The sequence below is a fragment of the Aythya marila genome, assembly GCF_965140915.1.
Source record: "Aythya marila genome assembly, chromosome: 3".
NCBI lineage: Eukaryota > Metazoa > Chordata > Aves > Anseriformes > Anatidae > Aythya > Aythya marila.
In genome coordinates this window covers 87,119,913-87,147,755 of record NC_139044.1, presented here as the reverse complement: position 1 = coordinate 87,147,755, position 27,843 = coordinate 87,119,913, and the positions used below count along the sequence as shown (strand labels likewise).

Sequence of the window (27,843 nt, the reverse complement as noted above, 5' to 3'; positions counted from 1 at the left end):
CTGACACTATGTTAGCCTCTTCATGTCCTTATTCCTTGCACCCGCTTCATCAATCCCTTTTTCCATGTTGATGTCACTGTGGAACACTTCATTGGAATCTTTCAGGGATGGATTTTTTCCCCAAAATCTCTTTCCTGAAATGCATTACATGCTGTATTGTATGTACATTGATAGAAAGAGAGAATTAATTTCATTTACTGCCCTTAGCTGTAGAGACCAGCATATTGTTGTGGCTCAAGAGATTGCTACTTACATTCTAAGAGTTTGAAATGACTGTGGATGCTGTCCAGGGAACTGGCCAGCTGCAAGATCAAGAGAGCAGAAGGAATGCCATGGTAGTTTTTCAAAAGTCCTAGGAAATGAAAATCAGCTATAACTATTAATGATAGACAAGTAAGAAAATGCTTCCTTAGAGTTGTTAGCTGACTGTAAATATCAGTTATAATTTAAGCCAGTGCCATTTTTTTTTTTTTTACTTTTTTTTAGATTAAAATTTCCTGGAGCAAAGATAAAGTCAAGCCATCTGACAAAGTCTCTCTCAAAATCAGTACGACAGACCCAGGATCAGTAATTGGACTTGCAGTTGTTGATAAAAGTACAAAGCTCCTAGGAGAAAGTAGTGACATAACAGAAGATTCTGTGAGTATATGAGGAAAAAAGGTTTTCATTATTGCATGCATGAAAGATGTAAGGTTTTGTAAATACTACAATTTATATGCTGAATGAGTAATGTTTTTGGGCATAATTTGTATTTTTTAATTCTGCATATGGTTTTTCTACCACTTCTGCAAGTAGCTTATCTACATGAGCAGAAAAGACTCTAAGGTAGAAAAGACTCTAAGGTTTACAAGGTAATAGGCCCAGCATTTCTAATTCAAACTAATACTTTATTTGGTTTCCATTCAAGAAATTGCTCAGTTAATACTTGAGTTTCTTCTTTTGGGAAAGACCAAAAAAAAGTCACAGAAATTCTCCGTGATTTGTGCATTGTGCTCTTTAATATCAGCAACATAAAATAATAAAAATAATTTTATTTTTTGAGGAGTGAAATTAATTATTCATCTGTTTGAATTTCCTTTACTTGCAGAAGCTCTGGTGCACCTACAAGCTGAAAGAATTCATATATCATTCCTAAAGTGCCCAGGTGACATATTAGCCTAAGTGCTATAAAGTATTAGTGGGCTGTAGGGTCCTATTATAGGTTTATGTAGTCTCAGGCACTCATCTCTTAATTATGAAATGAATGCAGCCTAATCCCATTCATCTCATCATGGATTCTTTTCTCTTTTATGTGGGACTTAACAGAGCTACTGCTTGAGGTACAGCTCCATAAATTAGCATATGTAACAGTGAAAATTGTGGAAAAAAATGTTAGTTTGCATTTACTCTTTGTGCAATACTTTTTTTTTTTGTCCTAGGTATTTCATGAACTCAATTTATACAACACCGCGCAGTTTTTCCCCCTGATCAGAGGTTCTTTTGGTGTCTTTCAGGTACCTTTTTAATTTTTTAGATGCAGTTTTTCTGGGTGTGGCAGGGTTCTGCTTTGTGGTTTGGACATCGCTTAATAGAAGAAAAGGCTGTCAATGCCCCTTTTAAAGCTTGGGACAGTAGACAACAGTCTACAGCTTTTGTTGCTTAAACAGATTTTAAATTGTACATTTATCAACGTGTAAATACTATGAATACAAAGAAATATGTTTATACTTCCATAAATATGGCTTGCATTATGCTTAATGATGTCTTCCTTTTTAAAAGTTTTCTGTCATTAAGGCTGTCATTCAGATAGCCTGAGTTTTGTTGGTTCCTGTGCATTACTTGCTTTGGGTCTATAATTGCTTTATTATGGTGACTCTATTTTCTTAAAAAGACAATAGGATGAGCACTGTTGATGTCCTGAATGTCCTATATTGAGATATATTGTATAAATTTTATCCAGAAATGCAGCCTTTGGGTATCAACTGATGCAATTCTTGAGGAGGATAAAGACCATCTTTTTTGTAAGTAATAAAAATAAATGTAGCCAAATCTAATTTATTAAGTAGGAAAGGAAATTCATGGGTTAGGGCCCCTGTTAGGTTGTCTTACTGTAGTATACATGCAGGCTGCATCCAGCCTTGCAAACCATTACTGCTTTAAAACATGCAAAATTCATATAGTTAATATTTTTAAAACTTGGTATTTGCTGCTGTCCTGAGTGATCCTACACATCAAAGGGATGAGGGTTTTTCATTGTAGTTCCAGCTATACATGGCAGTGGTTTGTCATTTTATTTTATGTAGCCATATTATGTCAGTTGTCTGGAGGGGCCATGCTGAAACTTTGTTCTTGTGAAACTTCTTTTGTTAAACAAAACAAAACAAAATTTTAAAAAAGCCAAAAGAAATAGTTCCTGATGTCATAGAGTAGTGTTAACATATGTAATAAAGCTGTAAATTATACTGCAAGCACTTTTTTTTTTAAGCATAGACATTTGTAGGTAGGACAATAACTTCTGTTTTGTAGATGATGGAATGATACCCATAGAGGATGGCTTTGGTGATGATATGCCGGTAGCTAGAGATGGACCTCTTGATTTCAGCACTCCCTATGTGAGGACACATTTTCCAGAGACTTGGCTTTGGATTGATACCAAAACTAGGTAAAAAATCAGAAGTAAAACTGATTTACTCTTGCTGTTGTTATTTTGTAGGTTTTAGTATTATTCTGCATTGGGGCAGAAAAAAACACTGCTTAAAAATGTGGTATTATTTATATTCTACTACCACCTAGAGGCCACAAGTGAGATTGGAGGCCCACCAAGTGAGGCATTTTACAACAGGACAATTAATAGAAAGTTTACAAAAATCCTAAAGACAAAAGGAAATATAATCCTCCTACAGATGGAGAGCTAACTTATAGGGAGACTCAATGTTTTTCTCTACAGTACATGAGAAGACTGTGACCCAGAAGCTGACATCTGTTCTTGTCTGCACCTAGTTCAAGGAGCAGTTCAAACTATCGAATGGATGGTGAAATCCGACCTGTGTTGTGAAGCACAGATGCTGCATTTCTTCACATCTAAGAAGTTAGGGAAACAGCCATCACTGGGGATTGTTGGAGTTGGACTTGATGATCCTTATGGGTCCCCTCCAACTCAGGATATTCTATGATTGTTTTACAGAATCTGTAAAATTTGATTAAACGTAATGTGATTAAATGTAATTCCCTTCAATTTATGTAATTTAAAATAACTTAGATAAGATTTAATCATTTTGATCCTATCACAAATATTTCTAAATGATTAGGAGAAGGAAAACGGGTAATCAACAGCTTTTCCTGCCAAGGGTTTAAGGTTTATTTTTAATGTTTTTTTAAACATTCATGTTTTCTTACTCATGTCTGTAAATGGATGCTTTTGAAAATCAGCTATGTCCTTCTGTCATCAGATCTGACACAGATACCACAATGGAAGTCACTGTACCTGATACCATCACGTCCTGGGTAGCCAGTGCTTTTGTGCTTTCTGAAAAGAGCGGGCTTGGAGTGACAACTGCTCCAGTAGAGGTACCGTAGCACTCAACAGTTCTACTTTAAATGCTGTTAACACTGTAGGTTATTAATTGGAAACTGTGTTTTAGTTCTAACAGCAGCTGTCTCTTTATACTAAAGAAGTGATTGCATGTGTATTCAAACTGTAAAGAAAACATCATAGTGAAGTCATATATGATGCTCTGTCTGCCTCCCTTTCATGCTCATATGAATAACAGACATTACACAGATCCTTGGGTGCTAATTCTTATTGGAGTGGTTGTTTTGTTAGAGCACTTTCAGGATGTGTGTGTTTCAGAGCTTTGGTACATGGTAAGGGGAGAATGAGTCCCTGAGGACAACATATTTCCATTTTCCATGAGTTCTCTGACCAGGTATCATGCTACTTCATGCAGGAATGTTTACACAGAGTAGCTGCAAAAAGGTGGCTGGGACAGGAGAGGCATGTTGTCTGCTAGAAAGATCATGCCACAATTCTTCTATTGTACCATTTACCCCAGAAGGGAGGACAGGACAGTTGCATAAAGACTAAATTCTGGTATCACTTTCACTTACATGTCAAAACCAGTCTTGGACTAAACATAGGTACTCCGTTTTTGGGTAGCTTAGTGTGAGGAACAGAGTGGATGTGGAGATCAAGCACCAGGATGGGTTGCTTATTGCTGCTAATTTCCTCTCTCTTGTGGCTCTTTTTGTACTTCTGAGTGTTCAAGGAGAGTTTAGCAATTTAAGCTAAATTTAAACCTCTAACCTGAGATTTCCAGCATCAAAATGCAGTTGTCCTAGGGTCACTTTATGATCATGGAAACAGCTTCATAGAGAAAGTGATTTCACCTCTTTAAAATATGAATTAGTCTTTGATATTTCATTTAAGCAGTATTTTGCATCTTTTGAATTCTGATTCTGTGGAGGTAGTTATCTCATTCCATTTGTTATGTAAAAATCCTAGAGAAACTGCATTCCTAACTGAGACATCTCCATGTAAGTGCATAAGGTTAGAAGGGTTGAAATTGTGCAGTACTGGGTCATAGGTTTCCCACTTGATGCCAGGACATAGCTTGGAGACAGCCCTTTACTCAGTGAAGTTCTCATGCCCTTGAATTCCTGGGGAGGGGCATCATTCAGGATACAAACCAAGATACAGACCCAGATTGTGCAGATGTTTGCTACACTAGATACAGACCATGCGCTTTGAACGCCCTGACCAAAACTCCACTACAAAATTTGGAACCTGATCTGTATTTTGTGGCTGAGGCTCCTTTGAGACTGGAATCATGATTCTTGTTTCTTTCACTCAGCTTGGCAGAGATGGGACAAAGAGGGATAGCTTTCTGATTCAAACTGTATGAAAATATATACTTGGCCCCTCACCCTCAAATTTGAGAAAGCTGTGAGTAGAGCAGATGTTGAGATTATTCCTTAACTATAATCACCAACATGCACTGCTCAGTACTTCACCCTTGTTGGGATGTTTAGATTGTGCTTGGAGTTCCATATGGCTGAAACATGTTAATCAGTACCATACAGAGAGGCAAATAAAAGAAATGCATGAAAACTGTGATGGGGAAATAAATAATTCTGTGTGCTTAATGTCATTTCCTGCTTTACATGTTGTTTTTATATGACTTCTACTACATGGAGTGTTGATAATTTTATCTTATTGCATTTTATTGTAAGATACTGGGATATTTCAGAGTGTTAAAATTTAGTATTGCAAGAGGTTTAAAGGAAAAAAAACAAAACAAAACAAAACAAAACCAAAGGAAATGTGTACCTAGTGAAAACATTGAGTAAGAACTAAAAAATTCTCCATCAAAACTTTTCTAATTGTAAAAGACATTTTTGATACTGAAAGCTTTAGTAAACAACTTCAAAATATTTTTGGAGTATTTGCTAGATAGAAGTCTGAGGGTTTGCTGGATCTGAAATTCAAAACACTTAGAAGAATTTTTTTAATGAAAACCAAATTAAAACCATTTTCAGTTGACATTTCACTAATAAAAGATATCATGCCTCAGCCATTCCTATTGTACAGATGTTCATAAACAGTGAAATTTTGATCCTGTTCAGCTTGATGAGAACTTACCACTGCCTTCTCAGAGCCAAGACTTCATCCAAAAGCCTCTGTTAACAGATAAAAGCAACTGCTTGCTGGTAGATTTCTGCAATTTTTTCTTTAATTAATAAAAGATGTATTTTTAGAAATATAATTTAGAACTCAGGCCAAGATTAATCTTACAAAATAACATTTTATAGCAAGGCGTTGGTGAATTACAGAATTTGGGAGAATTAGTTATCTTGTATTCCAACATGTATTTCTGGATTGACATGGACAAGGTGCCTCTGTCAGAATTTGCCATGTCAAAGCTGCCAGGAGTCCAGCAGCTCTCATCTGAATGGCATTGCAGAGTGCCAACAAAGGTGGCTATGAGCAGAAGCATCTTTGGCTTCTGCTTCAGCCCTGTCTAATACATTTTGTTAATTGTAGAGTACAAGTAAACATACTCTCATATGTATTTAAAAATGAGACATTCTAATTAGAAGACATGCTGAACAGACATTTTCTTACTGGTGTCCAGTTTTAGGGACTCACTGTTTTGTGCTGATCTTGTTTTGCAGCTAGAAGCCTTTCAACCTTTCTTCATTTTCCTAAACCTTCCATACTCTGTCATCAGAGGAGAGCAGTTCATATTGGAAGTGAATATCTTTAATTATTTGAAAGAAGAAGCTGAGGTAAAATAAGTCTGTATTTGAATGTTACCAGACACTGTGGGGGTGGAGATCACATCTTTCTCTTTTGAGATCTTTAATGTTTTCTTCAGTAAAGCAGATTGTAAAGCTATTTCTCTGTCTACCCCAAAAGAGGAGGCTTATGAAAGCAGTTCTTCAAAATTAACACCCGCTATTGCAAATGTTACTGTATTTTACAGGTTAATGTGATCCTGGATGTGAGCGATGCTTTTGATATTATTTTAACATCCAATGAAGTAAATGCTACAGGAAATCAACAGTCTGTATTTGTACCAAGTGAAGATGGGAAAACTGTTCAATTCCCAATCAAGCCAAAACAGCTGGGAGAGATTCCCATCAAAGTGACAGCGATATCGTCTGCTGCTTCTGATGCTATCATCCAGAAGATTTTAGTAAAGGTAAACAAGTTGTCAGCATGGCTTGTTCCAGAGATAAATTGCTCCCTAAATAGATAATGGAGTGTTGCAAAAAAGCAAACTGATTTACTTCTCTGCCTCTCATTTTTTTAAGGTTGGTTTCAGGTCACGTGGATTTAAGTTGAAAGCACTTGTTTTAAAAAAATTCCTCCTTTAAAAATCTTCAGAACCTCTTTCAGGAATGAAAACATAGATCTTGTTCTACAACTGATCATGGGTCAAGTCTTTCTGAAAGCAAAGCAAAAATCTGTTTTCACATTAGTGAATTCATGACGCCACACGTAGCTTCATAACCTGTTGTGGACCAAGTGGTCCAAGAGTGGACCAAGTAACTGTATTATGAATAAATGCAACAAATTTCTTAGTGCACCTGGCTTCGTTCAAAGCCTGTTTTTTTATGAACATTTCTGTATTGTGCCAGTGGTGGAAATGTAGCACCCAGATTTTCTGATAAACCAGAAGCTTTTGGATGAGATTTGCCTAACCTCTGATGTTTATCCATTTGAGTCATGTTAGGCTCCATTTAAGGAGAAGGCAATAGACACTTGTAATCTCATCCTAAGTTAACTACTAAAGATTATAGAATCAGAGAAGTGTTGAGTTTAGAAAAGACTTCTGGAGATCATGTAGTTCATCCTTCCTGCTCGGAGCAGGATCGACTACAGCAGCATGTTCAGGACCCTGTCAGTCAGGTTTTGAACATACTCAAGGATGGAGACTTCTCAGCCTGTCTGAGCAACTTGTTCTAGCCTTTGAATACCCTTACAATGTTTTTATTTTTTTTAATACTTGAATGGAATTTCCCTTATTTCAGTTGTACCCATTGCCTCCTGTTCTGCCAGTGGGCATCACTGAGAATAGTCTGGCTCTATTTCTGAGAAGAGCCTGGCTCCTTCTTCTTTGCTCCCTCCAATCAGGTGTTTATATACATTGTTGAGATTCTTCTTGAATCTGCTCTTCTCCAGGCTGAGCAGTCCTAGCTCTCTGCCTCTCCTTGTATGACAGATGCTCTAAGCATTTAATCATTTTTGTGGCTGTTGGCTGGACTCACTCCAGTCTGTCCATGTTTCTTGTGGTGAGCCCACAGCTGGACCCAGTACTCCAGATGTCTTACCAGTGCTGAGTGGGGGATCACCTTCCTCAACCTGCTGGCAATGATTTCCCTGATGCATCACAGGATGCAGCTGTCTACCTTTGCCACAAGGTCCCTTTGCTGGCTCATGTTCAAGGCTACTTCTGGCCTTGTAATATGCTTGGTCATGGAGCTCTGTGCTTGGCATTGAGCTCACTGGAATCAAAAATGCTTTCGTTGATTTTGTAGGCGTATTTTTATAATTAACATGTGGTCTCTAGAAGCAAATAGTGGAGGCAGGTTTTTATAGTTTTTCTGTGTCACTTCAGACAGGCCAATAGCTCAAGTTCTTGATGTGTTAGGAAGCAGTGCAAAATACCTAACAGAGCTTCAGGTGTCTCAGCACTGTAAACATATAGTCCCAATCCAAAAAGCTGCAAACTGTTGGAAGTTACAACAATCCTCTCTGTTTTTTTTTTTTTTTTTTTGATAGGCTGAAGGATTGGAACAGACATATTCTCAGACACTCCTTTTGGATTTAACTGGGAGTAAACCACGAGCAGTGTCAAATACTTTGGATTTCACTTTTCCTTCTGATGTTGTAAGTGGCAGTGAGAGAGTGCAGGTCACTGCAGTTGGTAAGGATTATTTTGTTTTGTTTCCATCTTTATTATTTGTTGGTCAGCTGTTTTTTGTTGTTGTTTTAAGAATAGTTTGTTGCCTACTAGGCTTTTGCTGAACTCAGCTAGTACCTAAGATAGAGCATGAAGGTACAGCATGCCACTACCACTACTTTTGAGAGTGTAGGGTATCTGTATTGCATATAGTTGTGGAAGGATGGGTCTTCATTAGCAGTGTTTCGCAAATGTAATATCATTTTGCAAATTATGGCATGGTCACCAAATTTAACATGTGTTCATAATCCAGGTGCTGGTACCTCCTGCACTGCAGTCAGAGGTGCTTTTTAAAGAACTGAGCAATTGCCAGTAGTTACTGGAAGCACTAAACTCTGTCAAGTAGACCGGGTGGGGTAGATGTTCTGAGCTAACACACCAGGATTTTACAGAGCTTCTCTCAGATCTCCTACTAAAAGATCTTCTAAGACTTTGCCCTATATGGTTGTTGCTTTATAGTTTTTTCAGGAACTGCGTTAATTTTGATTTAACTGCTCTGGGCTGAATCATTAGTTCAAATTCATTTTTCATTGTGCATTGGATGAAACATAAAAAGACTGTATAGACGGAGTGTGTTATTCATTTTGTTTATTTCATTTACAGTGGTATGATATTGACTGTCCTTTTTCAGAGTTGGAGAGGGGGTCAGATTTTAATAATGAAGGTCCTGCAAACTTTGCTAGTTTTGTGTTTTAATTCTACTTATCTGTAGAATACAACTTAAAACTCAGCTGATAGTTGGTCCTTGTGACTTCTAGGCTTTGATAACCCTGGATGAGAATAGAAATACAGGACATTTGAAATATGTGCAATTACTGTAACACTATCCTAGAGAAAATAACTTTTGGCTTTTTAAAACGGTGTCTGTTTGAAATTATCCTGTAGCTGGGAAGGTCAGGAAAGCTCTGAGGGGAGATTGGTCAGTGGGCAAAAAGCTGACGAGAAGACTGTGTACGTGGTTAATGAAGTTTTCTGCCTGATTAGTGGTGTTTAGTACATACATTTCCAATGTATCATGTTTTCTCCCAGTATAGCTGATACTACCCTTTATGTGTTACGCATACATTCATTTGCTTTAAGGCTAAATTTATTTGCATTAAACTTTAATTTTATCTTTCAGGTGATTTACTCGGGCCTTCTATCAATGGTTTGTCATCATTGATTAAGATGCCTTATGGCTGTGGTGAACAGAATATGATCAATTTTGCTCCAAATGTATATATTTTGCAATACCTCACTAAAACTGGGCAGCTGAGAGAGGATATTAAATCAAAAGCTGTATCATTTATGAGAAAAGGTGTGTATGCTTAAAAAAAAGATATTATCTTTTGCTAGTAAGAATTTTTAAAAATCTATCTGTGACTTTGCATTTGGTATTTGAAATCCTGTTCTGTTGTGTTGTGCAGACTGGAAGAAAAACTCATCTTTTTCTTTCTTCTCTTTCTTCTGAGATGATAGAATTAAATAGCAAACAATTTTATTTACAAGGACAAGTTTACTCTGAAAATTTTTATATAGCTGCTGTTCAGAGGGAAACTGCATTTTAGAAGGCAATTCATGTAGCTTTCCTTGGGGGGTTGCTATCTCTCCTTGAATAAAACCATGTGTGAGCAAACATTTCTGATCACTGCTTTAGGCAGAGAAAGTGAAAACCAGTCAGTGGTTAGAGTGACCCATAGTCATCCCATGTTTATATTTGTCCTCAGTGACAGCATGCACATCCTTCCATGTCCTTGCAGACCTCAAGGAATGATGCTTGCTCAGGTGACTGGTGTTTGCCCATCCAAGTTTTAGACTTGGTCAGAATTGAACTCTGTGCTGCAAATTAAAAACTGGAAAACTGTAGTTGGAAATGGTTATATATTTTAACCTTGAAATACTTCAGGGCATCATCAAGTGTGTTGAGCATAGCTGTGCAAGGAAGCATGCTTTCTTGTGCCTTCTGGGTAAGATGGAATATGAGATATACCACCCTGACCATGTGGCACCCAACGTGCTGAGTGTTGCTTACAGAGAGGAATGAGATGATCCTCATCTGAGCTACACCCCTACTAAGGCAGAATGATGATATTTTCAGATTTTTTTTTCCTCTCTGTAAGTCTGATTTTTTTTTTTTTAATGATGTTGAAATTTTCCTTGGAGAAAACACATTTCAAAATAAATTTTTCTTTCATCAAGAACCCAATTTTGTGTCAAAACTAGTCAAATGCATTTTTTAAACCCTTCCTACTACACTGTTTAGTTGAAAAATAAGAAAAAAGACATGTTATGTAAACAGCTACACTGAAGTGTGTAAGCAATCTACCACTCTTTGAAGATTGAGTTGTACTGCCATAATTTCCTGAAGTTTTCCAGTAAGAGATTTACAAAAGTTATTTTAAAGCAAGTGAAAGCTATAGGATTAAATGTTACTCATATGCAAAGCATTGTGTTACTCAGATTTTTCCCAGGCTTTTGAGTTTAGGTACATGTTCTTAACACTGTGGTAGCCAAAGAAAAATACAGGGAAATATTTGTAACTTTAAGATAAAAAACAAAATATTTGTAACCTTAAGATAAAAAAGAACAGTGATTTAAACATCATTTTTTTCTTCATCTTTACAACTGATTTCAGTTGTTGCACTGGTTCATTTAAACGCATTAGTAAAGAACTTTATCTTTAGTTTGAGTTGCAACTTTTCATAAGCTCCATTTTTGAAAGTATTGTCATGTAGTTTAATTTAAAACAGACTTTATTTCATATGTCAAACTCCACTAAATATTTGAAACAGTGACCTCATAATCTGAAATAAATATACTAATTTTAAGATTAGATGTTAATCGTGGGAAGGAAACATAGCTAGCAGTAGTTGCTTTTCTTTTACCAGATTTTGTTTACCTAGAGCAAAGGCAATGCAAAATAGCTGCCTTTAAAAACAAACAAACAAAAAACTATTTCAGTTGTGGAAATTATAGATCCTGGCTTGAAATCACTTCAGAATTAAAAAAAAACAAACCAACAACAAACTGGTTGGTCTGAAAACTTTGGTGCTAGACTCGGGCAAGCACTGAGTTGGAACAATATTTTCGAACTGTTTGAAATGTAAGACCTTTTAGTCCTTCGCATATTTCTGAAGTCCTTTCCATCCTGATGTACGCCTCTTTTAGCCTGGCTCCGCTAGTCTCCTACATCTTTTGGGTTTCAGCCAGTCCTCTGGGAGTATTAGAGTACATCTTCATAATAGGATCCTTCTTTGCCTTGCCTTTCCAGTTGTATGTGTTGACATTTGAAGTATCATTTTTCACGTCTGATTGAGTGTCCATTGGAACAAACATGGGGGTTCACAGCCCTCAGATCTATTGTTTCAGCATTTTTGCAGACATCCCTGTGTTAGATACTCGTGTTTGAAGATTTTTGCGTGACTGCAAGGGACTTGGCGTTAAGAAGAAAGCAAAGGGAGTGTAAGAAATAGCTGTCCTTCCTCTGGTTCTGCTCATCTTTCCATTCCTGCTCAATCCTAGTAAATTCTGAGATAAATTTATTTTTGTGCAATGGCTGCTCAGAAGTATTTGTAAGCTGTTGGTCTTAGTTCAGTGCTTTTACACCACTGGTGGCTATAATCCTTATTTCTGTGTATTGCCTGCTCTGTGAAGAAACAGAAGACCTCACCTTTTGGGCCTTGCAGTCAGGTATTTTTGAAGAGGAAATAATCTGTATATATACATATATTTGCGTTCCTTGTGGCACGTTATTTTGAGGTTAAAACTTTGACAGCAGCTTTTGCCACTTAATTCCTTTTTCCTCCTACTTAAGAATTCTTGACTTCTCAAGATCGCTAACTGAGATGACAAATTCCTCTGTCTGGGAAGGATTCACCCATTTTAATGATGTAATTAACCAGTGTTGTTGTGCTAAATACATTTAAAAAATGTTTAAGTGGGAAGTTGTAATTTCAAACACTTCTAAAGAGACAAAAACTAAACTTGATACCACTGGGGTAATAGTTTACAGGGGAAGCCGTACTGGTATAATGTAGCAGTTCAGGCTCATATATTTATATTTCCTCTTCAATAGAGAGACCTTGAGTTCATCTTATGTCATAACAAAGACTGAGGGACCAGGGCATTTGTTCCTCAGTAATTACAGTTGTGGTTCACACAGTGTCTGTATTCAGGGTAGTACGTAAGCAAGTGATAAATCCTTTTATCAATAAAAGCAAAGAAAATGTAGGTAATGGTTTTAGCTGGATGGGCCTTATAGGGCCTGTTAGTAAAGATAACAAGTATTTGCTCTCCTTCCTTTCTGTAGGACTTAATGATGCATATGTCTTTATAAAACCTTGCTTGAGGCTTTTTCTTCTGCCTGACTGGTTCGGTATTCTGTATGAATGTCAGGTGTTAAACTAATGAATATTGTTTCTTAATTATAATAGCCAAAATAGTACAGCCATGAAATAAAAAAAGGGGGGGGGGAGGGAGATAAAAAGGCGTCTCGTCAAATGCTATTAATAGATATGGTTGTTGTTCTTGACACACAAATGGCAAGCAAAATGTAGGGTAAGGAAGGTTTTACGAATCAGAGACTATGGTGAGTAGCATATTTTAGGGAGCTCTTTCTTTGGAACATTAACAAATGCTGGTTCTGCACTGAAGTCAGCTGTTGAGTAAGGACACTGCTGCTGGTCATGAGCAGCTAGTAAGCCTCTGTGACTCTTCTATGATAGATGTTCAGCAGTCAGGAGAAAGCTACATTTGGTCTGGATACTGAGGAATCTTTGGGTGCTGCTTAACCAGGTACCCCCCCCCCCCCCGGAAGCCCTTTTGGTTACTGCTGAGTGTTTCACTCTTTTTCAGAAAGGCCTCTTCCAGTGTGCTTCTTTGATAGCTTTGACCAAAGCAAGTTGCTGAAAGGGTCTGTTTTTCAGCAGCATTTGTAGCTGTGCCCATGCCCTTCCAGTTGGAAAATACTTAATTTTTGCTTCTCTGTTTTGCTGGGGAAAATAGAGCATTTCTTTAGGTGCATGATTTCAGTGCCTCAGCACTTTGGTGAGCTGAGCTCTGTAGCTGCTGCTCTGGTCTGCACTCACTGCTGTCCTGCTGGAGCCACTGAGTTACTTGGGAACAGGTCTCTACCTTGTACTGTCCCGTCTGGGTGGCAGACCAGTGGGAATGGAAGCCACCTAGGTCTATTTTTGTAGATAGATCCTTTGTGTTACAGTGATCCACTTTCTTGTAGTCTTCTGCACTGTTCTGTATGTTTCTATGTATTTGGGAGATATTTTATGAAATATTTATTCAAGCACTGCTCTCCACAGCCTTAGAAAATGCCTTGCTTCATGTCAGCAGGAGGTTTGTACGGGAACCCATGTGTTCAATACCTGTCTCTGCTCTTTCACTGCAGGTTACCAAAGAGAGCTGCTTTTCCAGAGGGAAGATGGCTCTTTTAGTGCCTTTGGAAATGAAGATCCCTCTGGGAGCACATGGTAAGTAGTTCTGCCAGATTCACTTTGGAATTTGAGTATTTGAGATATTTTCCCTAAGACTAAAATTTTTTGTGAGGCTGGTAAAAGTTTCCAGCTGTATTAGCCCTGTGCCTGGTTTTCATTAGGTGTTTAGGCCAACTCTAAGGTCATTTCACTGAACAGCATGCTGTCAAGGCCATTATTAGGGCAAGGCTTTTTAATTTTGCAAAAGACAAATGATGAATTATTTTATCCATGGGAATAGCTGAATGAAATGCTTTGAGATGTTCTGTTGGAGAGGACAGCTTATCAGCATGGAGAAAACTTAAAACTGCTTTGGAAAAAAAGTGAATTAAGGCTACTCAGAGCTTGGCTTCTTGCTACAACAAAGAGTGAAATGTGGCTAACTGTGCACAAGCAGAATGGTGATTGGATGTTTAAATCACTGCTGCAGGCTCTCGGGTATCCAGAGCTGTTAAGTGGTTAAAACACACTCCAGTTTTATTCTCTAGTGCGACATATTTACTAGTATGTTAAGAAAGTGCCCAGGAATATTCCTGTACCCAGGAATTTAATTCCCGTTACCGTTTAATTATTAGCATAGTTCCTGTCAGCCTTCCAGACCCTGACACCCTCTTAACACCTTTTCAGTTATTCCTGCACCTGGTCCAGGAGTTAACGCACTGCAAGGTCCATGCCCATGCAGCACTTGCATTCAGCAACCCTGGTTTGGAAAGTAGTGGGTTTCACTGGTCTAGCTACAACTTAATTGGCACTAGATGTCTTCAGTAGCCAGAAGCAAATTCTGAGGATGTCAGACTTAGTAATATAGATGTGTCTCATCTGTCCAATTGCTCTAAGGATTTTGAACAACAGAGCATACTGATTCTGCCTGCTTAAGAACCAGTATCTAGGAGATTCTTCCCTAGCAGGCAAAAGCGTCATAGACTCACCGTTACTCCTCTAGTATAAAGATGTATGTATGTATGTATGTATTATGTATAAAGACATAAGGAAGTGGAACTACTTTAAGTGCTGTATAGGTGACTCCACAGAGAACCCAGAGCTTGGTCTGAAAGTGTTTTTCTGTTGCTTTCCTTGAAGGAAGAACAACAATAATGGCATAGCTTATTCTTGCAGTTGACTGAAACCATTTAGGGCTCAGTCATCGTCATTGCTTCAAATAGATTTTCAGTTTTCTCCATACTGGAGGCTGAGGATTCTATGAGACATTCCCTGTGGGGTGAACAGAGCTACTGATGATAAAAAAAAATAAATATAAAAAAAATTGTCCTGCTTGCATCTTAATACACCTCCTTTTCTGAGACTGTAAAACTCTTTTCAGTGCTGAATTTCACCTTAAGAAACATTATAAGAAACTATAAGAAACTTATAGTAAGCATAGTAGTGGAAGCTAGATAGATAAATAGATAGAGACAAGTTCCAGCACTTTGTTTAGCTAATCCACATTTGGTTAGTTTAAATGTACTTATGTGCTTCAGCCAACTTCAAATAGAACTGTTCCAATTACTCTGCTGCTGATCCAGTCCCTCATCTGGAGTCAGTGAGCATCTTTCTTTGACTTCATTGGGGTTTATCTTAGACTAGGTACTGATGGACTGTAAAATGAAGATAATTTATCTCCATTGGCAACCCTGGCACTTACATGGTGCGGTGACAGGTTACGTGAATAAGCATTTAGCAAAGAAAGGAGTCAAAGCAGAACTTCAGATTATTGACGAATTAAACAAGGGTTGTTTCGATGATGTCATTGCAGGGATAATTGTGATAACTACCATCACACTTATAACTGCATTACTGTTAACTATGCCTTTGCCACTTTAGCCATGCAACAGAAGGCAGGAGAGAAACATTTGAATAAAGTTAAACAAATGCTGGAAGAGACTTGGATAAACAAAGATAAACAGAGTCTTGGAGCCTATATTCTGTGCTTGTTTTTGAAACATAACAGCTGCAAAAGGGATTATCTTTAGGAACAAGGAAATAGCTTCATTTTTTGTGGATTAAGCTTAGTCTACTTTCTTGTCTGGTTGAAGCATGTAGTTTCCTCTGTGCTTAAAGGTGTGTATAGAATACCTCACTATATTCTTACGTCATGTTAGCAGAAGCTGTAAGATGTTGCTAATTTTGTCCTATTTAATTAACCTTTTCCCCAAGGTTATCAGCATTTGTATTAAGATGTTTCCTTCAAGCTCATCCATTCATAGATATTGACCAAGATGTACTCATGGATACAGCTAAATGGATTGTCCGGCATCAGAAATTAAATGGAGAATTTCAGGAGCCTGGCAAAGTGTTACACAGTGACCTCCAAGGAGGCACCAATAATCCAGTCACTCTCACAGCGTACGTCATGTCATCCCTTCTAGGGTTCTCAGATAAACAGGTATTGGAACTCATAAATGGAATTTATAGTTCCTGAAATACTTCATAAACTGTCATACTGCCTGGCAAACACCTGGTAGTGTAAAGAAATAGAGGAACATCTGAGTAGAGACAAAACTTAACCTGATTTGGTAAAACTTGCCTGTACTTTGGCTTACTACTTAAGACAATACAAAGTTGTGCTGTGAGGCCATCCAATTTTGTGTACCTTTGCAAAATCTAAAGACAATTGCTTTTAGCAAGAATATTATCATGTCTTCAGTCCAAGAATTTAAAAAGCAATTTACAGGGGGAACTATCCTTAGAGATGTTAAGTCATTCAGTTGATTTAATTGAGATTACTCATGTTCATAAAAGTGCCAGATCAAAAGGTTTGCCTCTGGGGTTCATGTCTGTGACTCTGAAAGAGATTTTCAGTATTTGGTTGCTTGAAGATAGTAATGCTTCTATTCCTCTACAAGTTTTTCCTTTATGTTGTAATATGTATTTTATTAATCGTATATTCTTCAATGTGATCTTCATTTTCAGCATGCTTATGTTATCAAGAGTGCTACAAACTATCTAGAAGATAAATTACAAGAAGGCATTTCGGATAATTATACCTTGGCACTTGTGACATATGCATTGTCATGGGCCAAAAGTACAAAAGCCAAGGAAGCCCTGAGTATACTGAATGAGAGAGCAGAACACCAAGGTATTGCACAATAGTCTTCAACATTTGTATAGATGGACATTCTTCAATTTGAAAAATATTTGTCATATATTTACAGCTGCATATGGAATTAAAGAGAATCTTCTGGATTCAGATATATTTTGAGCTTGGCATATATAACAGACTAGGAACTTCTGGAAAGCTTTAATGAAAAGTGTCCATAAATGAATGACAATTCACAGCAAATCTAGGCCTTCCAGTTTTAAGTACAGCAGCCTTGATGGGAGTACCATGATGCTGTCAAAGAACATTACTTGTTGGTTGTAAGATCCTTGTGGGTGGTTAGTTGAAATCAGTATTGGAATGAAGAGATGAAGGATTGGACTTCCCATGAGCTGGTATGGAGGTGTATTGCACTTTCTGTAGTGACCAGTCATCTGATCACATTTAGCCTCTTCTGAGTTCAACATGACTGAGTTTTGTTTCCTGTTTTGGTGGAAGAACAGACCATATGGCGCATAGTATATCAAAGCTTTGGGTTGAAAATAGTAACTATCCTCTTGAAAAACCTGAAGGAATTCATGTTCTAGACTAGAACCTGAGCCTCTAGAGTGTCCTTCCATCTTTACTGTGTTAGGCTTTTCAGTCAGTCACTTTTGGGAAGGGGGGATTTGCGCTTCACTCAGAGACAAGTCCTAGTGGGCAGTCATAATGTTTGAAGTTCTTTCTCTAGTGGGTACCCCAGCAATGAGGTGGCTTTTCTACAAGGGCTCATTTACTTCAGGCTCACAACAGGAAGGGTTCACACGGTAAAGTTCACTGAAATCAGTGGGAGTGACTATTTGGACTCCAGCTTTCTTTGTACCTATATTCAGCAACCTCTGAGGAAGTGCTTAAATTAGTCCTTTACTGGACATGCAATTCACTTAATTCACTTAATTTTAAATTCACATAATTTTAAAGAACACTGCTAAATCCAGTATGTAAGCGGAAGTTAACTCTTAAATAAATCTTTCCCAGAAGTCCAAAGACTTCAGTCTGTGAATCTGGGGTTATTTTGGTTTATTTTTCAGGAGAATTTCGTTTCTGGATAACACCCACTTCTGAGATGTCTGATTCATGGCAGCCACGGTCCATTGATATCGAACTTGCAGCATATGCTTTGCTGTCACACTTTCATCAAGACAGGTTAGAAGAGGGGATCCCTATTATGAAGTGGTTAAGTCAGCAAAGAAATCATCTGGGAGGATTTTCTTCTACTCAGGTAATATCTTGCTCAAGATGCTTTGTAGTACTTTGTGAATAAGCACTATATACATATATATATATATATTTTTTTTTTTTTTAAATAGCTATTACTGTTTTGTTTTTAAATAGTGATTACTGAGTTTTGTTTTGCTGTAACAGCCTTGGTTACACGCATATTTGCATTCTTTGCAGGATTGGCATCTTAAACCTAGACTACCAATTTTAGTAATTTGGCAAGTATAATAATAATAATAATAATATATAAAAAAAAAACACAACAGAATTAAAGGATCACCTTGATTGTTTAAAATACTAAAACCCAAAGATGTTAAGTTAAGAAGAAGTGATGCCTGTGGAAAAAAGAGTTGTTCAGACTTTCCAAGCAAGTGTGATAAATATCTGTGCTTATGTTTCTTCCAAGGAGAGAAACATCTTTCTATTCTTTCCATATGTGGGTCTACAAACTCCTGAAAGGCTATTCGCTAAGATAAGACAGGGGAATGGGTTTTAGAGGAACAGCCTAACCTAGTGCCTTTGTTGGCAGTTGGTCTGAACTTCATAATATGCTGTGTCCTCATTATTACACAGAATTTTGATGGGCCATGAAATTTGGAAGATCTTCGTTATCTCCAGGAGGTTTCTCTGTTATTGAAACCACATCTTGTAAGCTGTGCTGGCATCCAGAAAATTTATATTACTTTGGATTGCATTACTTTAAACTTGCTTTTAAATTAACTACAAATGCTGGTCACAATAAAATGTCACACATCATCATACTGCTTGGTACCATTCTGTACAGGCTATTCTTCCTTATTTTCATATGTCAGTATTAATCTGAAAGAAAATAGTTCTATTAAATAAAATGTAATTTAAGAACCAGCCTGGCTCCCCGGAGGTTCTAGTATTTTCCTAATGTGTTAATTGTTGCTTATTATTTGAAGAGACTGATTGAAATACTGAATTGTTGGAAGAGCTTTCCTCTAATTCTCCAGAAATTGTTTTTACTTGAAAGTTTGAAACTCTAGCAGTGTATCATTTGCCCCTGAGGGTGAAATTAAAAAATGAATTTAATCCTTTTGTTTTTCTATAATCTAAACTATTTTGATTTCAAAATTACTCTAAATGTCTCTGTGGATGCCTTGTTTAATTTGTGGAAATGACCCCATACTTTTTTTTTTTTAACTGCTAAGATTGCTTTAAAAATGTTTGGAGTGTTTTCTTGCATGGGTTTATTATATTAGAAACTTAATATATTGTTAAACAATAAGGAAGAAAGTAATCAATTGCATGTGTGATATATTATAAGTCTGGGTATCATAACACACTGTAATTTGTGTACCTGGTATAACTTACCATGAATTTGCCATGGAGATTTTTTGCTTTATAATGCTTTCAATGTTGGGACATGAAATTATGTATATTTCATGTATATACAGGAATACAAGCCATACAACAAATAACATACATGTGAGTGCAGATATACACCAATTATGTAAAGCCTTTTGTTGTTGAGCAAGAGGGTCCTATGCGTCTGGCCTGAGATCCTATTTCCTAACTTTTATGTTAAGAGTTTTATGTTAACATCTTGAACGCTGACTGAATTAAAGGAAAGAAATGGAAATGTGACAAATTTAAGGACTTGGAAAGGGAACTTCAAGGTATCCTTTGATCTCCACAATTTAGGTAAGGGTAGGCTTGTTGCTACTTTCAGATGTTTAAAATGGGATTCTCCAACAAGATCTTGCAGCTCTTTAGATCTATAAGATTGATCAGATATGTAAATCTGATAGGTTGCTGTAACTTCTTTCACTCCAATATGAAAGTATACAAACTGCAAAAATCTCAGAAAAATATTAGAAATGCATAGTTGATTTTGTATTTTTTTTCTTCAGAAAATAGCATGTCAAATACTGTAATGTTAAAATTCTCATCCACTAAGCCATGCTGAACCAATTGCTCAAAAACTGACTCTTATGTTCAAAACCTGGAAAATTAAGACTGCAATCAGACATAAAGATAAATAAAAGAGAATTATATATACATATATATGTTTATAAACATATTATCCTTTTTAAAATAAATATTGGTAGTTTTTCAGATGTATAGCTTTTGCTTCAGTCATCAAGGTATCCTGAAAAATTGCTGTGAAGTACTGGATATTTAATGCTTCATCATTGCATACGTCTGTAAAACAGCAGAATCATTACTTCCTTCACTGGCTTTCTCCTCAGTCTGGATGGTGCCTGATTCTGACTGTTACGTCTATCAGGGTGTTGGGTCTTCTGTATAGCTTGCACGAAGCTCCCTTTGCTGGCTCCCACCACATTCTCCATTGCAAGTCATGGTGTCTAATCATTGCCCTGTGTTGTTGTCCCTCTTCTGCACTGGGATCCTTCACGCCAGTGGAATCCCAGTGGAGATGTGGATGTAGGTGTATGAAGACTCCAGTATAGTCAACAAAAGGAGCAAGAAGGAAGCATGAACTCTTACAGGCATGGCCCATACGGTTCACTGTGCAGAGTTCTTCTGTTTAACACTGAAATATTTATTTCTCTCAACAGGACACTGTAGTAGCTCTGCAAGCCTTGAGTCTATTTGCAGCGCTCACCACTGCACACAAAACAGAGATGAATGTAACAGTGACAGCGCCTTCTTTGAAAACTCCAGAAGTATTTTCCATTGGTACTCAAAACCGCTTCCTGCTTCAGACCAAGGAGGTACTGTAGAAAGCGAGAAATGCCTTTGTAAAGCCTGCTGCCTGCAAGTGTTTTGAAAATACTGTTTTGCTCATCTGTCTTTCTTTTAGATTCCCCCTGTGCAACCAATGACAGTTACAGTTTCAGCGGAGGGAAGCGGGTTTGCTGTCTTTCAGGTATGCAGTTATTTTATCTAAAGATATACTCTCTAAAAAGAAGGTATCTATTTTGGAAGCTTTATTAAATATGTCAGTAAGAACAGTCTTCTGAAATGTCTTAAACCAATACCAAAGCACTTTCCTTCTTGAGAAATGCTGTGACCCTAATGTTATGTGAATGTGCATATTCACGTAATTGTGTATGCTGAATGGCTGGCCCTTTTAAGTGCTGTTGGATGATTGACAGTTTTGGAGCACTTTGTGGATCACAGTCATATCAAAATGACCCTGTCTTCCTGCGGAAATGCAGGGGTACTTTGTCAGTCACAAAGGCCATGGTAAAAAAAGGCCCATGGACAGCATGAGCATGCTACTAGCTATTAGAATTATTTTGATTTTGTTGAAGTAGAATGCAACAACAGTGGAAAAGCTAAAAATAAAAAAAAGGTATTACAGCCAGGTTTGCCAGCAATTTTTATGCTGCTCTGAAGTAGTATAAAAGAATCAAAGGATCCTGCAAACTGCCAATAGTACGTGCTTAGCATTAGCCAAAATGGCAAGACATCAGGAGGACATGGCAAAGAGTGGAAGGAGGTATAATGATCCCCTCTCTGCCAGTGCTGCAGAAGGCTGTTTTAGTGGTATAACTTCAAACATCTTTACTTATATTTAAACAAATTAAGCTGACGTCAGCACATACTGTATTTTAAAATTAGCAAACCGTAAATAGGCGTTTTATGCATTTAAGCTGCTTGCTCTTTCCACATAACAGATTATGTTCTGAACAAATTTTGCCTTCGAAATTTTCCCTAACCTAATGAGAAATATCATAAGAGAAGAAGGCTGTATTGGATCTGACATGATCTTGACTAATGGGTCTGTTTTTCCCCATTGTATGATCTGTGATGAAGGCTTGGAACCAGATGGGTGAAAGAGAAGACTTTTGAAAAACTACAGATAGCGCATGAATGTTAGTCTCTGAGCATGACAGAATTGCTCTATTACAAGTAAATAGATAAACTTACAGTTGCTGAGTCTAGCACAAAACAGGGCAGAGTTCCTACTGGACTCCTTCTACTCATACCTGGGAAAGCTGAACACAGGTCACCTTTAATGATCTCAAGGTTTTGTGCCTGGTTAGATTCCATCTCAAGTCCTTTCCTGTCCAACTTTCACTTCAGTGTTCCTATGCATCTGGAAAGCAAAAAGGCACGCTGATGGTTGTCTTTCATCCAAAAGCGTATTTGCCATTCATAAAGAAGCCATGACTACCTATCAGCAATGACCAGCAGCTGGAGCTATACCTCATTCATTCTGCACCGTTTTGCAAAACCCACAGCACCATAAACCCATACCCATGTTTATTCATTCCCTGAAGTGCAAATGATGTGTTCCGAAGAGTTCAGAAGTTCTGGCAGGTATCTTAGATTCAGCCCATTAGGCCAAAATAGGAATGAACATCTCAGCAGGACAGCATTTACACATCTATCATTTCAAATTGTGTGTGTAGTGTAACAGAGCAGGGCTCCAGAACAGCTAAGATTACTTAACTAATAATTGTTGAGAAATACTCCCTGATGTTTTGTCATAAAAGCTGATCAGAAACCTTTCAGTGAATTGTTTCTTGCTGGAAAAGACTAATTTGTTGAAATGAGTGCCTTTTGTGGAAGCATTGGTTCCAATTAAGTTTTTGCCAGGAGGTGAATTACACATCCAAATCAGCATGTCTGATAAGGACCAAGCTGAGCTCTTCCACCTACAATAGTTAGCAGTTAACCCAGTGGTTAGTGGGCTCCTTGAGGGTGTATAGCACCATGGTTCAAGTTTCTGGTTTGTTGCATGAGCATGCAAACATAATCCCAAATAACTGGTGTTCAGGACCCAGCACCAGGTTACCATCTTCATTCAGGTCACTGTGCTGTTGCCTTTTTTGCTTTGCAGCTTTGGGGCAGAAATAGTGTGACTTGATTCAAAATACTGTACTTAACACGCTGGAGTAGTTTCTCCAAAAACTTTTCTTAGCTGGGCCCAATTCTTTCCTTCTGCTTCCTTTGGCAGGTCTGGTATTCTAAAATAAAAAGTACACTGATGCCATTTGAATGAGATTTCTCCTTTTCCCAGACACAAGCTAGATCTGGGTTTCATTTAATAAATCAGATAGCATATGACATTGTGATCGCATTTCTTCAGCTGGGTTTCATTGTCTCAGGCCCGCCAAAGTACAGTGGTGAGATTCACTGTTCTGGGATTTGACTTGCTGGCCAAATGTAGCATGTCAAAACAGTAATTCATTTAATTATCAGAAAACACAAGAGTTGGTCCATTAATGGAAAAGGCTGCTTTCCCAACAGAATAGTTTCTTAGAAAAAAAAAAAAGCTTTTTGTCTGTGTATATGAGTTGGCAGTGCCTTCACTTTTGACCCTGCAGGATCTCATAAAATGTATTTATAAAAGTGCAACTGCAAAAGCAGACACCGTACTTAGTTTTGTGGTCCTGTTGTCAACAGAATCTCCTAGCTTATCCCTTCATTATGTGAGTATAAACTTGGGATGTCCTAGGGCACTTACCCTGCAAGGGGAAGGAGAGGATGGTTGTAGGGTTAGGGTATATGCAAGGGTCCTAAAAATAAAGGAGTCGAAAAAGTGATCTAGGTGGTCTGCTGAAAGTCTTGGAAGAAATGTCTCTTCACTGTCTGGAGCCACTGTGAACTGAGCTTGGCAAATGCCTCAAAAATGTGGCATGGCCCATGCCTTCTGGGATGAAGGAGGTTGCCACTGAAATCCAAGACTAGCATCAAGGGCAGGTCTGGCAGGCTTGAGGAGGATGGATATGGACAAAGTGAGCAAGATCCCCTTGATCACCTGGTCAGAAAGAGAGAGCAGTCTGGAGAGGATCTTACATCTCCCTCTGCTCCATGGCAGGAACCGCTGGCTGGCATCGCTCCTCTCATCCATCCTTTTTCAGAATAAACCTGGACTCGCATGTATGAGAGCTAAACCAGCAGTTCTCACATGGCAGAGGGTAGACATAGTCTGTGTCTTTGGTAGAGGAAGGGAGTGAGAAGAAAACTGAGGATCACCTGTTACTCGTTACTGAAAAGCACTGACTGTTTTTTCCACTCACCATATTTTTACTAGGCTTAGGCAAAGGACTAGATCTTATTCAAAAAAGATACACTGTGAACTAACCAGTCAAAAAGGGATAGGAAAATAATTGGAGACGATTTCATTGAATTCATACCCTGTCAAGCACATTTATGAAGCTAGCTGAACAAAAAATAAAGAGACATTGATTAGAGTAATATAAATGATTAATGTTTTTGAAACCTAATGTTGTTGCTTGGATCAGAGACTGTTACAAGGACTTCTTTCACGCAGAAAATTTCAAATTTCTTTTCTTGGGCCCCTCACCAGGACTGGTTGCAGAGTGACAAGAGTGGATCAATTCTGCATTTAGCTTTGGCAGTCCCTTTTTTTAAAGGGGTTAAGATGAAATGCAGTTGCTTGTTTTGTTGATTTAATGCTAGTTTCTGTTTAATAGCCTTCTGTCCCCAAAATAACAGTGTATAAAGGAGGAGGCTTTAATTAAACTCTGTTGTGAAAAACATTTTCCCTTCATTGTCATGAGAAGTCAGGAAAAGAAAGTCAGACCGTAACAGCAATAACTCACTCCAAGAAAATACTAGCTGATTGACCTGTTCAGTATGTAGTTTCAGACATCCTGCTTTGGCAGTAAGTTCCCATTCATTAGCTTTTTCTGGCAAAAGTTGAAACAACTTTTTTTCTGTGATGACAAATCGCTGAGGTGCTGCCAGCTTGTCTTTTTACCAAATTTTCTGCATGCCTTTAACTGGCAGGCTTCTAAGCTGGCTTTCTCCTTGGTAGAGTCTTCTTCTGCAGAGCAGTTGTACAGATAAATCTTCGCTGTTACACCACTACTGTTCTGAGTGTCTGTACAGAATTGTCTCTTCACTCACACAGCGTGATAAATTCAGGAATGCTGGGCAGGTTGACAGGAATACAGATATGTGTAGACTGAAAGAAAGAAAGAACATAACTTTCATATCAAGGAGCGAGGGATGTAGTAACAAAAACAAAGATGAGAAATTAAAACTCATCCATTTGCACTGACTTTCTATCCTATAACTTGGACAACCCTCGTCATACCTTTAAATTTGGACTGTCAGTTTTCCTTTTGCTGCCAGAAACTGTTGAAAAGGGAATATAATTTTCCAGAAGCCCTCTTCGCTCCCTTTTCTTTAGCCAAGCAAAGTGCATACTGGGGTCTTGAAAGAGGAATTATTTGAGCCATACTCTGATTATTTTTGTACAAAAACGAAGTTCCCTCTGCCATCTTGATGACTGAGGGAACATGTAATGATTATTTATCTGTGAAAACTGTATGAAAACTTTCATCATCGTTGAAAATCACAGTTCTGTCAAATAAATATCAACTAATCTTTGATAATAAATATTTTCATAGTTTCTTATATTTGATTTTGTCATTCTAGGGTTTTGAAAGTTGAGCTTTCTGATTCATCTCAATGAAGTTCTGAGTCACCAACCTCTTCTCTTGTCCTCTGTCAGAGGTGATGTCCTGTGTGTACCATAGCAAAGGGATACTGCAGTTACCATCAACATCACATGGGGTGTTGATCAGTCTAAAACACCTTAGAATGTCTTCTTAAAGATAAATTTCACTTTTTATGTCTTTTTTGGCTATAAAAACATGAGTACGTTAGAGCGGATGCACTGGGACAACTGGTATTTTTCATTATTTATCCCACAGTGACCAATGAAGGTTACTAGAACAGGGCAAATGTGGAGTGATATTTCACTGGTATACCCTTCTGTCCTTTACCAGTCTGTGTTGTGGGGCCTTCCCAATCCACAGGTCATCTTTGTGCCATCTCTGGCTTGGTAGATTTTTCTTCAATAGATTTTTCTTCCATAAATGCATTACTTTTTGAATCTTTCTAAGTTTTTGACAACCACAGCTTTTTGTAGCAAGTAGTTGTACAGCTAATGGTGTAGTGCATGAAGAAGTGCTACCTTTTCCTCCTCTTGAATCTGCTCCCCATAGTTCATTTATTTGGAGAGTAGGTATAAGAGGAACTGTCTTGGGGCAGAGCAAAGCCCAGTCCTGCCCAATGTTTTGTTTTCCACAATAGCCAGAGATGGATGCTTAGGTGGGAGTGTAAGAACAAGATAATGACATATGTTACCTGATTGTCTTTTCTACCTCTTACCTTGTATTATTTGAGATCTTTGTCTGGAGATAGTTTCTTTAGGCATAGAAAATCTCAGTGGGATTCCATGAAGTTACCTATTTTGCCCTTGAACTCTTGTACAGTTTAACACCTACTGCATCCTGTGGGAAGGAATTCCACAATTTAATCTTGTGTTGCATGAAAAAACTGTTTCCTATTCATCTTTCCCATGACGGTCACTATTCTCTAGACCCTTAACCGTGTCCTTCCAACTTATGGCTGAAGAGTTGTCATGTATTTTACCATCTCTTAAATGGAAATTATTCTCTGCCTTTGATCAGCTTAGTCAAATTTATCTGTGCCTTTTGAAATAATACCATATCTTTCTTGGAGTACAGAAGCTTCACCTTGGCTTTATAGTGTGTCATTATGATGTTCCTAGCCTTTGTTTATTTCTTTTTCAACATTTTATTTGATATTTTTGATGACCGCTGAACACTGAGATGATATTTTCATAGATAAGCAAGTAAGTAGTAAGTAATTGGTTGGAAGCCCATTATGTACATAAAAATTCTTTTATTCTGCAACTCTTTGCAGTAATCCTTATCTTTGCTGCCTCAAATGAATTAGCATGATCAGCAAACTTTACTGCATCAACATTCACCTCGTTTTCTACATCAATTAAAGATGTTTAACAGTGGTCATCCAGCACAGATTGCTTTAGGACTTCACTCCTTTTGTGTACTTGTACCCTCCAGTCTCACCTTTTAACAGCCTTTTAACCCTTGGCATCTTCTTTTGTTTTGGTATCTTTGGTTAGTTATCTTCCTAACCAGCTATGTGCCTGCGTAACATCCAGGAACATCCAGGTGGAGCTCTGTCCATGTTTTTTTGCTTAATTAGGGTAACTGATAGCAACAGGTATTCTTAAAAGTGTCACATTTACTTGTGTAATTTCCGCTGTGTTTTCTGATACAGATACTGAGTTTACGTAAAATCTGCTGTTCTGTAGACCTCCAGTACTCTTTTAAGAATTGCTGTCACATTTTTCATCCTCCAGTCTAGTACCAATGCAGTTTTAAAGAACTACTGCAAGTAACAATTCAACTGTTTCTTTACCTCATCAGGTTCAATTCTGTAGGCAGTACAGCCTTTTTTTTTTTTTTTTATACATAATTTTCTGTCATAACTGATAACATGAGAGTTATTTGTTCTTCAATTTCAGCTCCAGCATTTCTGCTTTGGCTGTTGGCAGTGGTAATTTTATAGGTTGTTGAGATAATCAGGCTGTTCCCCAGTTATTCACACCACCTCTAAGAGCTTCTGGTTTTACCAGTCTTCTACCACTGCTTCAAGCATTTTATGCACAATCTATGCTAAAAGAACTGGAAACTCTTTAAACTGTGCTTAATAGATGAACTTGTTTATATTGTTACTGTCCTCTATTGAACATCCTGTCATACTTTCTTACTTGGCTCACTTAACAGAGCTTGGCACTCATTGAGCAGAAAGGGCAAGAGCTCTGTCTTTGAAGCAGAGTGAGTATAGCTTTGTCTTTCCACAGATGAAACAGGTGATGAAACTTCTT

The 27,843-nt window shown here is 37.7% G+C and overlaps 1 protein-coding gene across 1 annotated transcript in view; it reads left to right on the top strand.

The window, feature by feature from the left end:
- Positions 1 to 27,843, top strand: part of CD109 (CD109 molecule) — an 80,915-nt gene that overhangs the window by 40,105 nt on the left and 12,967 nt on the right. The window contains exons 15-29 of the mRNA XM_082757264.1: positions 487 to 639; positions 1,419 to 1,493; positions 1,940 to 2,000; positions 2,506 to 2,641; positions 3,429 to 3,546; positions 6,151 to 6,264; positions 6,462 to 6,680; positions 8,264 to 8,408; positions 9,565 to 9,741; positions 13,825 to 13,906; positions 16,064 to 16,292; positions 16,820 to 16,985; positions 18,017 to 18,207; positions 20,753 to 20,908; positions 20,998 to 21,063. Coding sequence (XP_082613390.1) covers positions 487 to 639; positions 1,419 to 1,493; positions 1,940 to 2,000; positions 2,506 to 2,641; positions 3,429 to 3,546; positions 6,151 to 6,264; positions 6,462 to 6,680; positions 8,264 to 8,408; positions 9,565 to 9,741; positions 13,825 to 13,906; positions 16,064 to 16,292; positions 16,820 to 16,985; positions 18,017 to 18,207; positions 20,753 to 20,908; positions 20,998 to 21,063 — 2,088 coding nt within the window. The remainder of the gene's footprint in view (positions 1 to 486; positions 640 to 1,418; positions 1,494 to 1,939; positions 2,001 to 2,505; positions 2,642 to 3,428; positions 3,547 to 6,150; positions 6,265 to 6,461; positions 6,681 to 8,263; positions 8,409 to 9,564; positions 9,742 to 13,824; positions 13,907 to 16,063; positions 16,293 to 16,819; positions 16,986 to 18,016; positions 18,208 to 20,752; positions 20,909 to 20,997; positions 21,064 to 27,843) is intronic.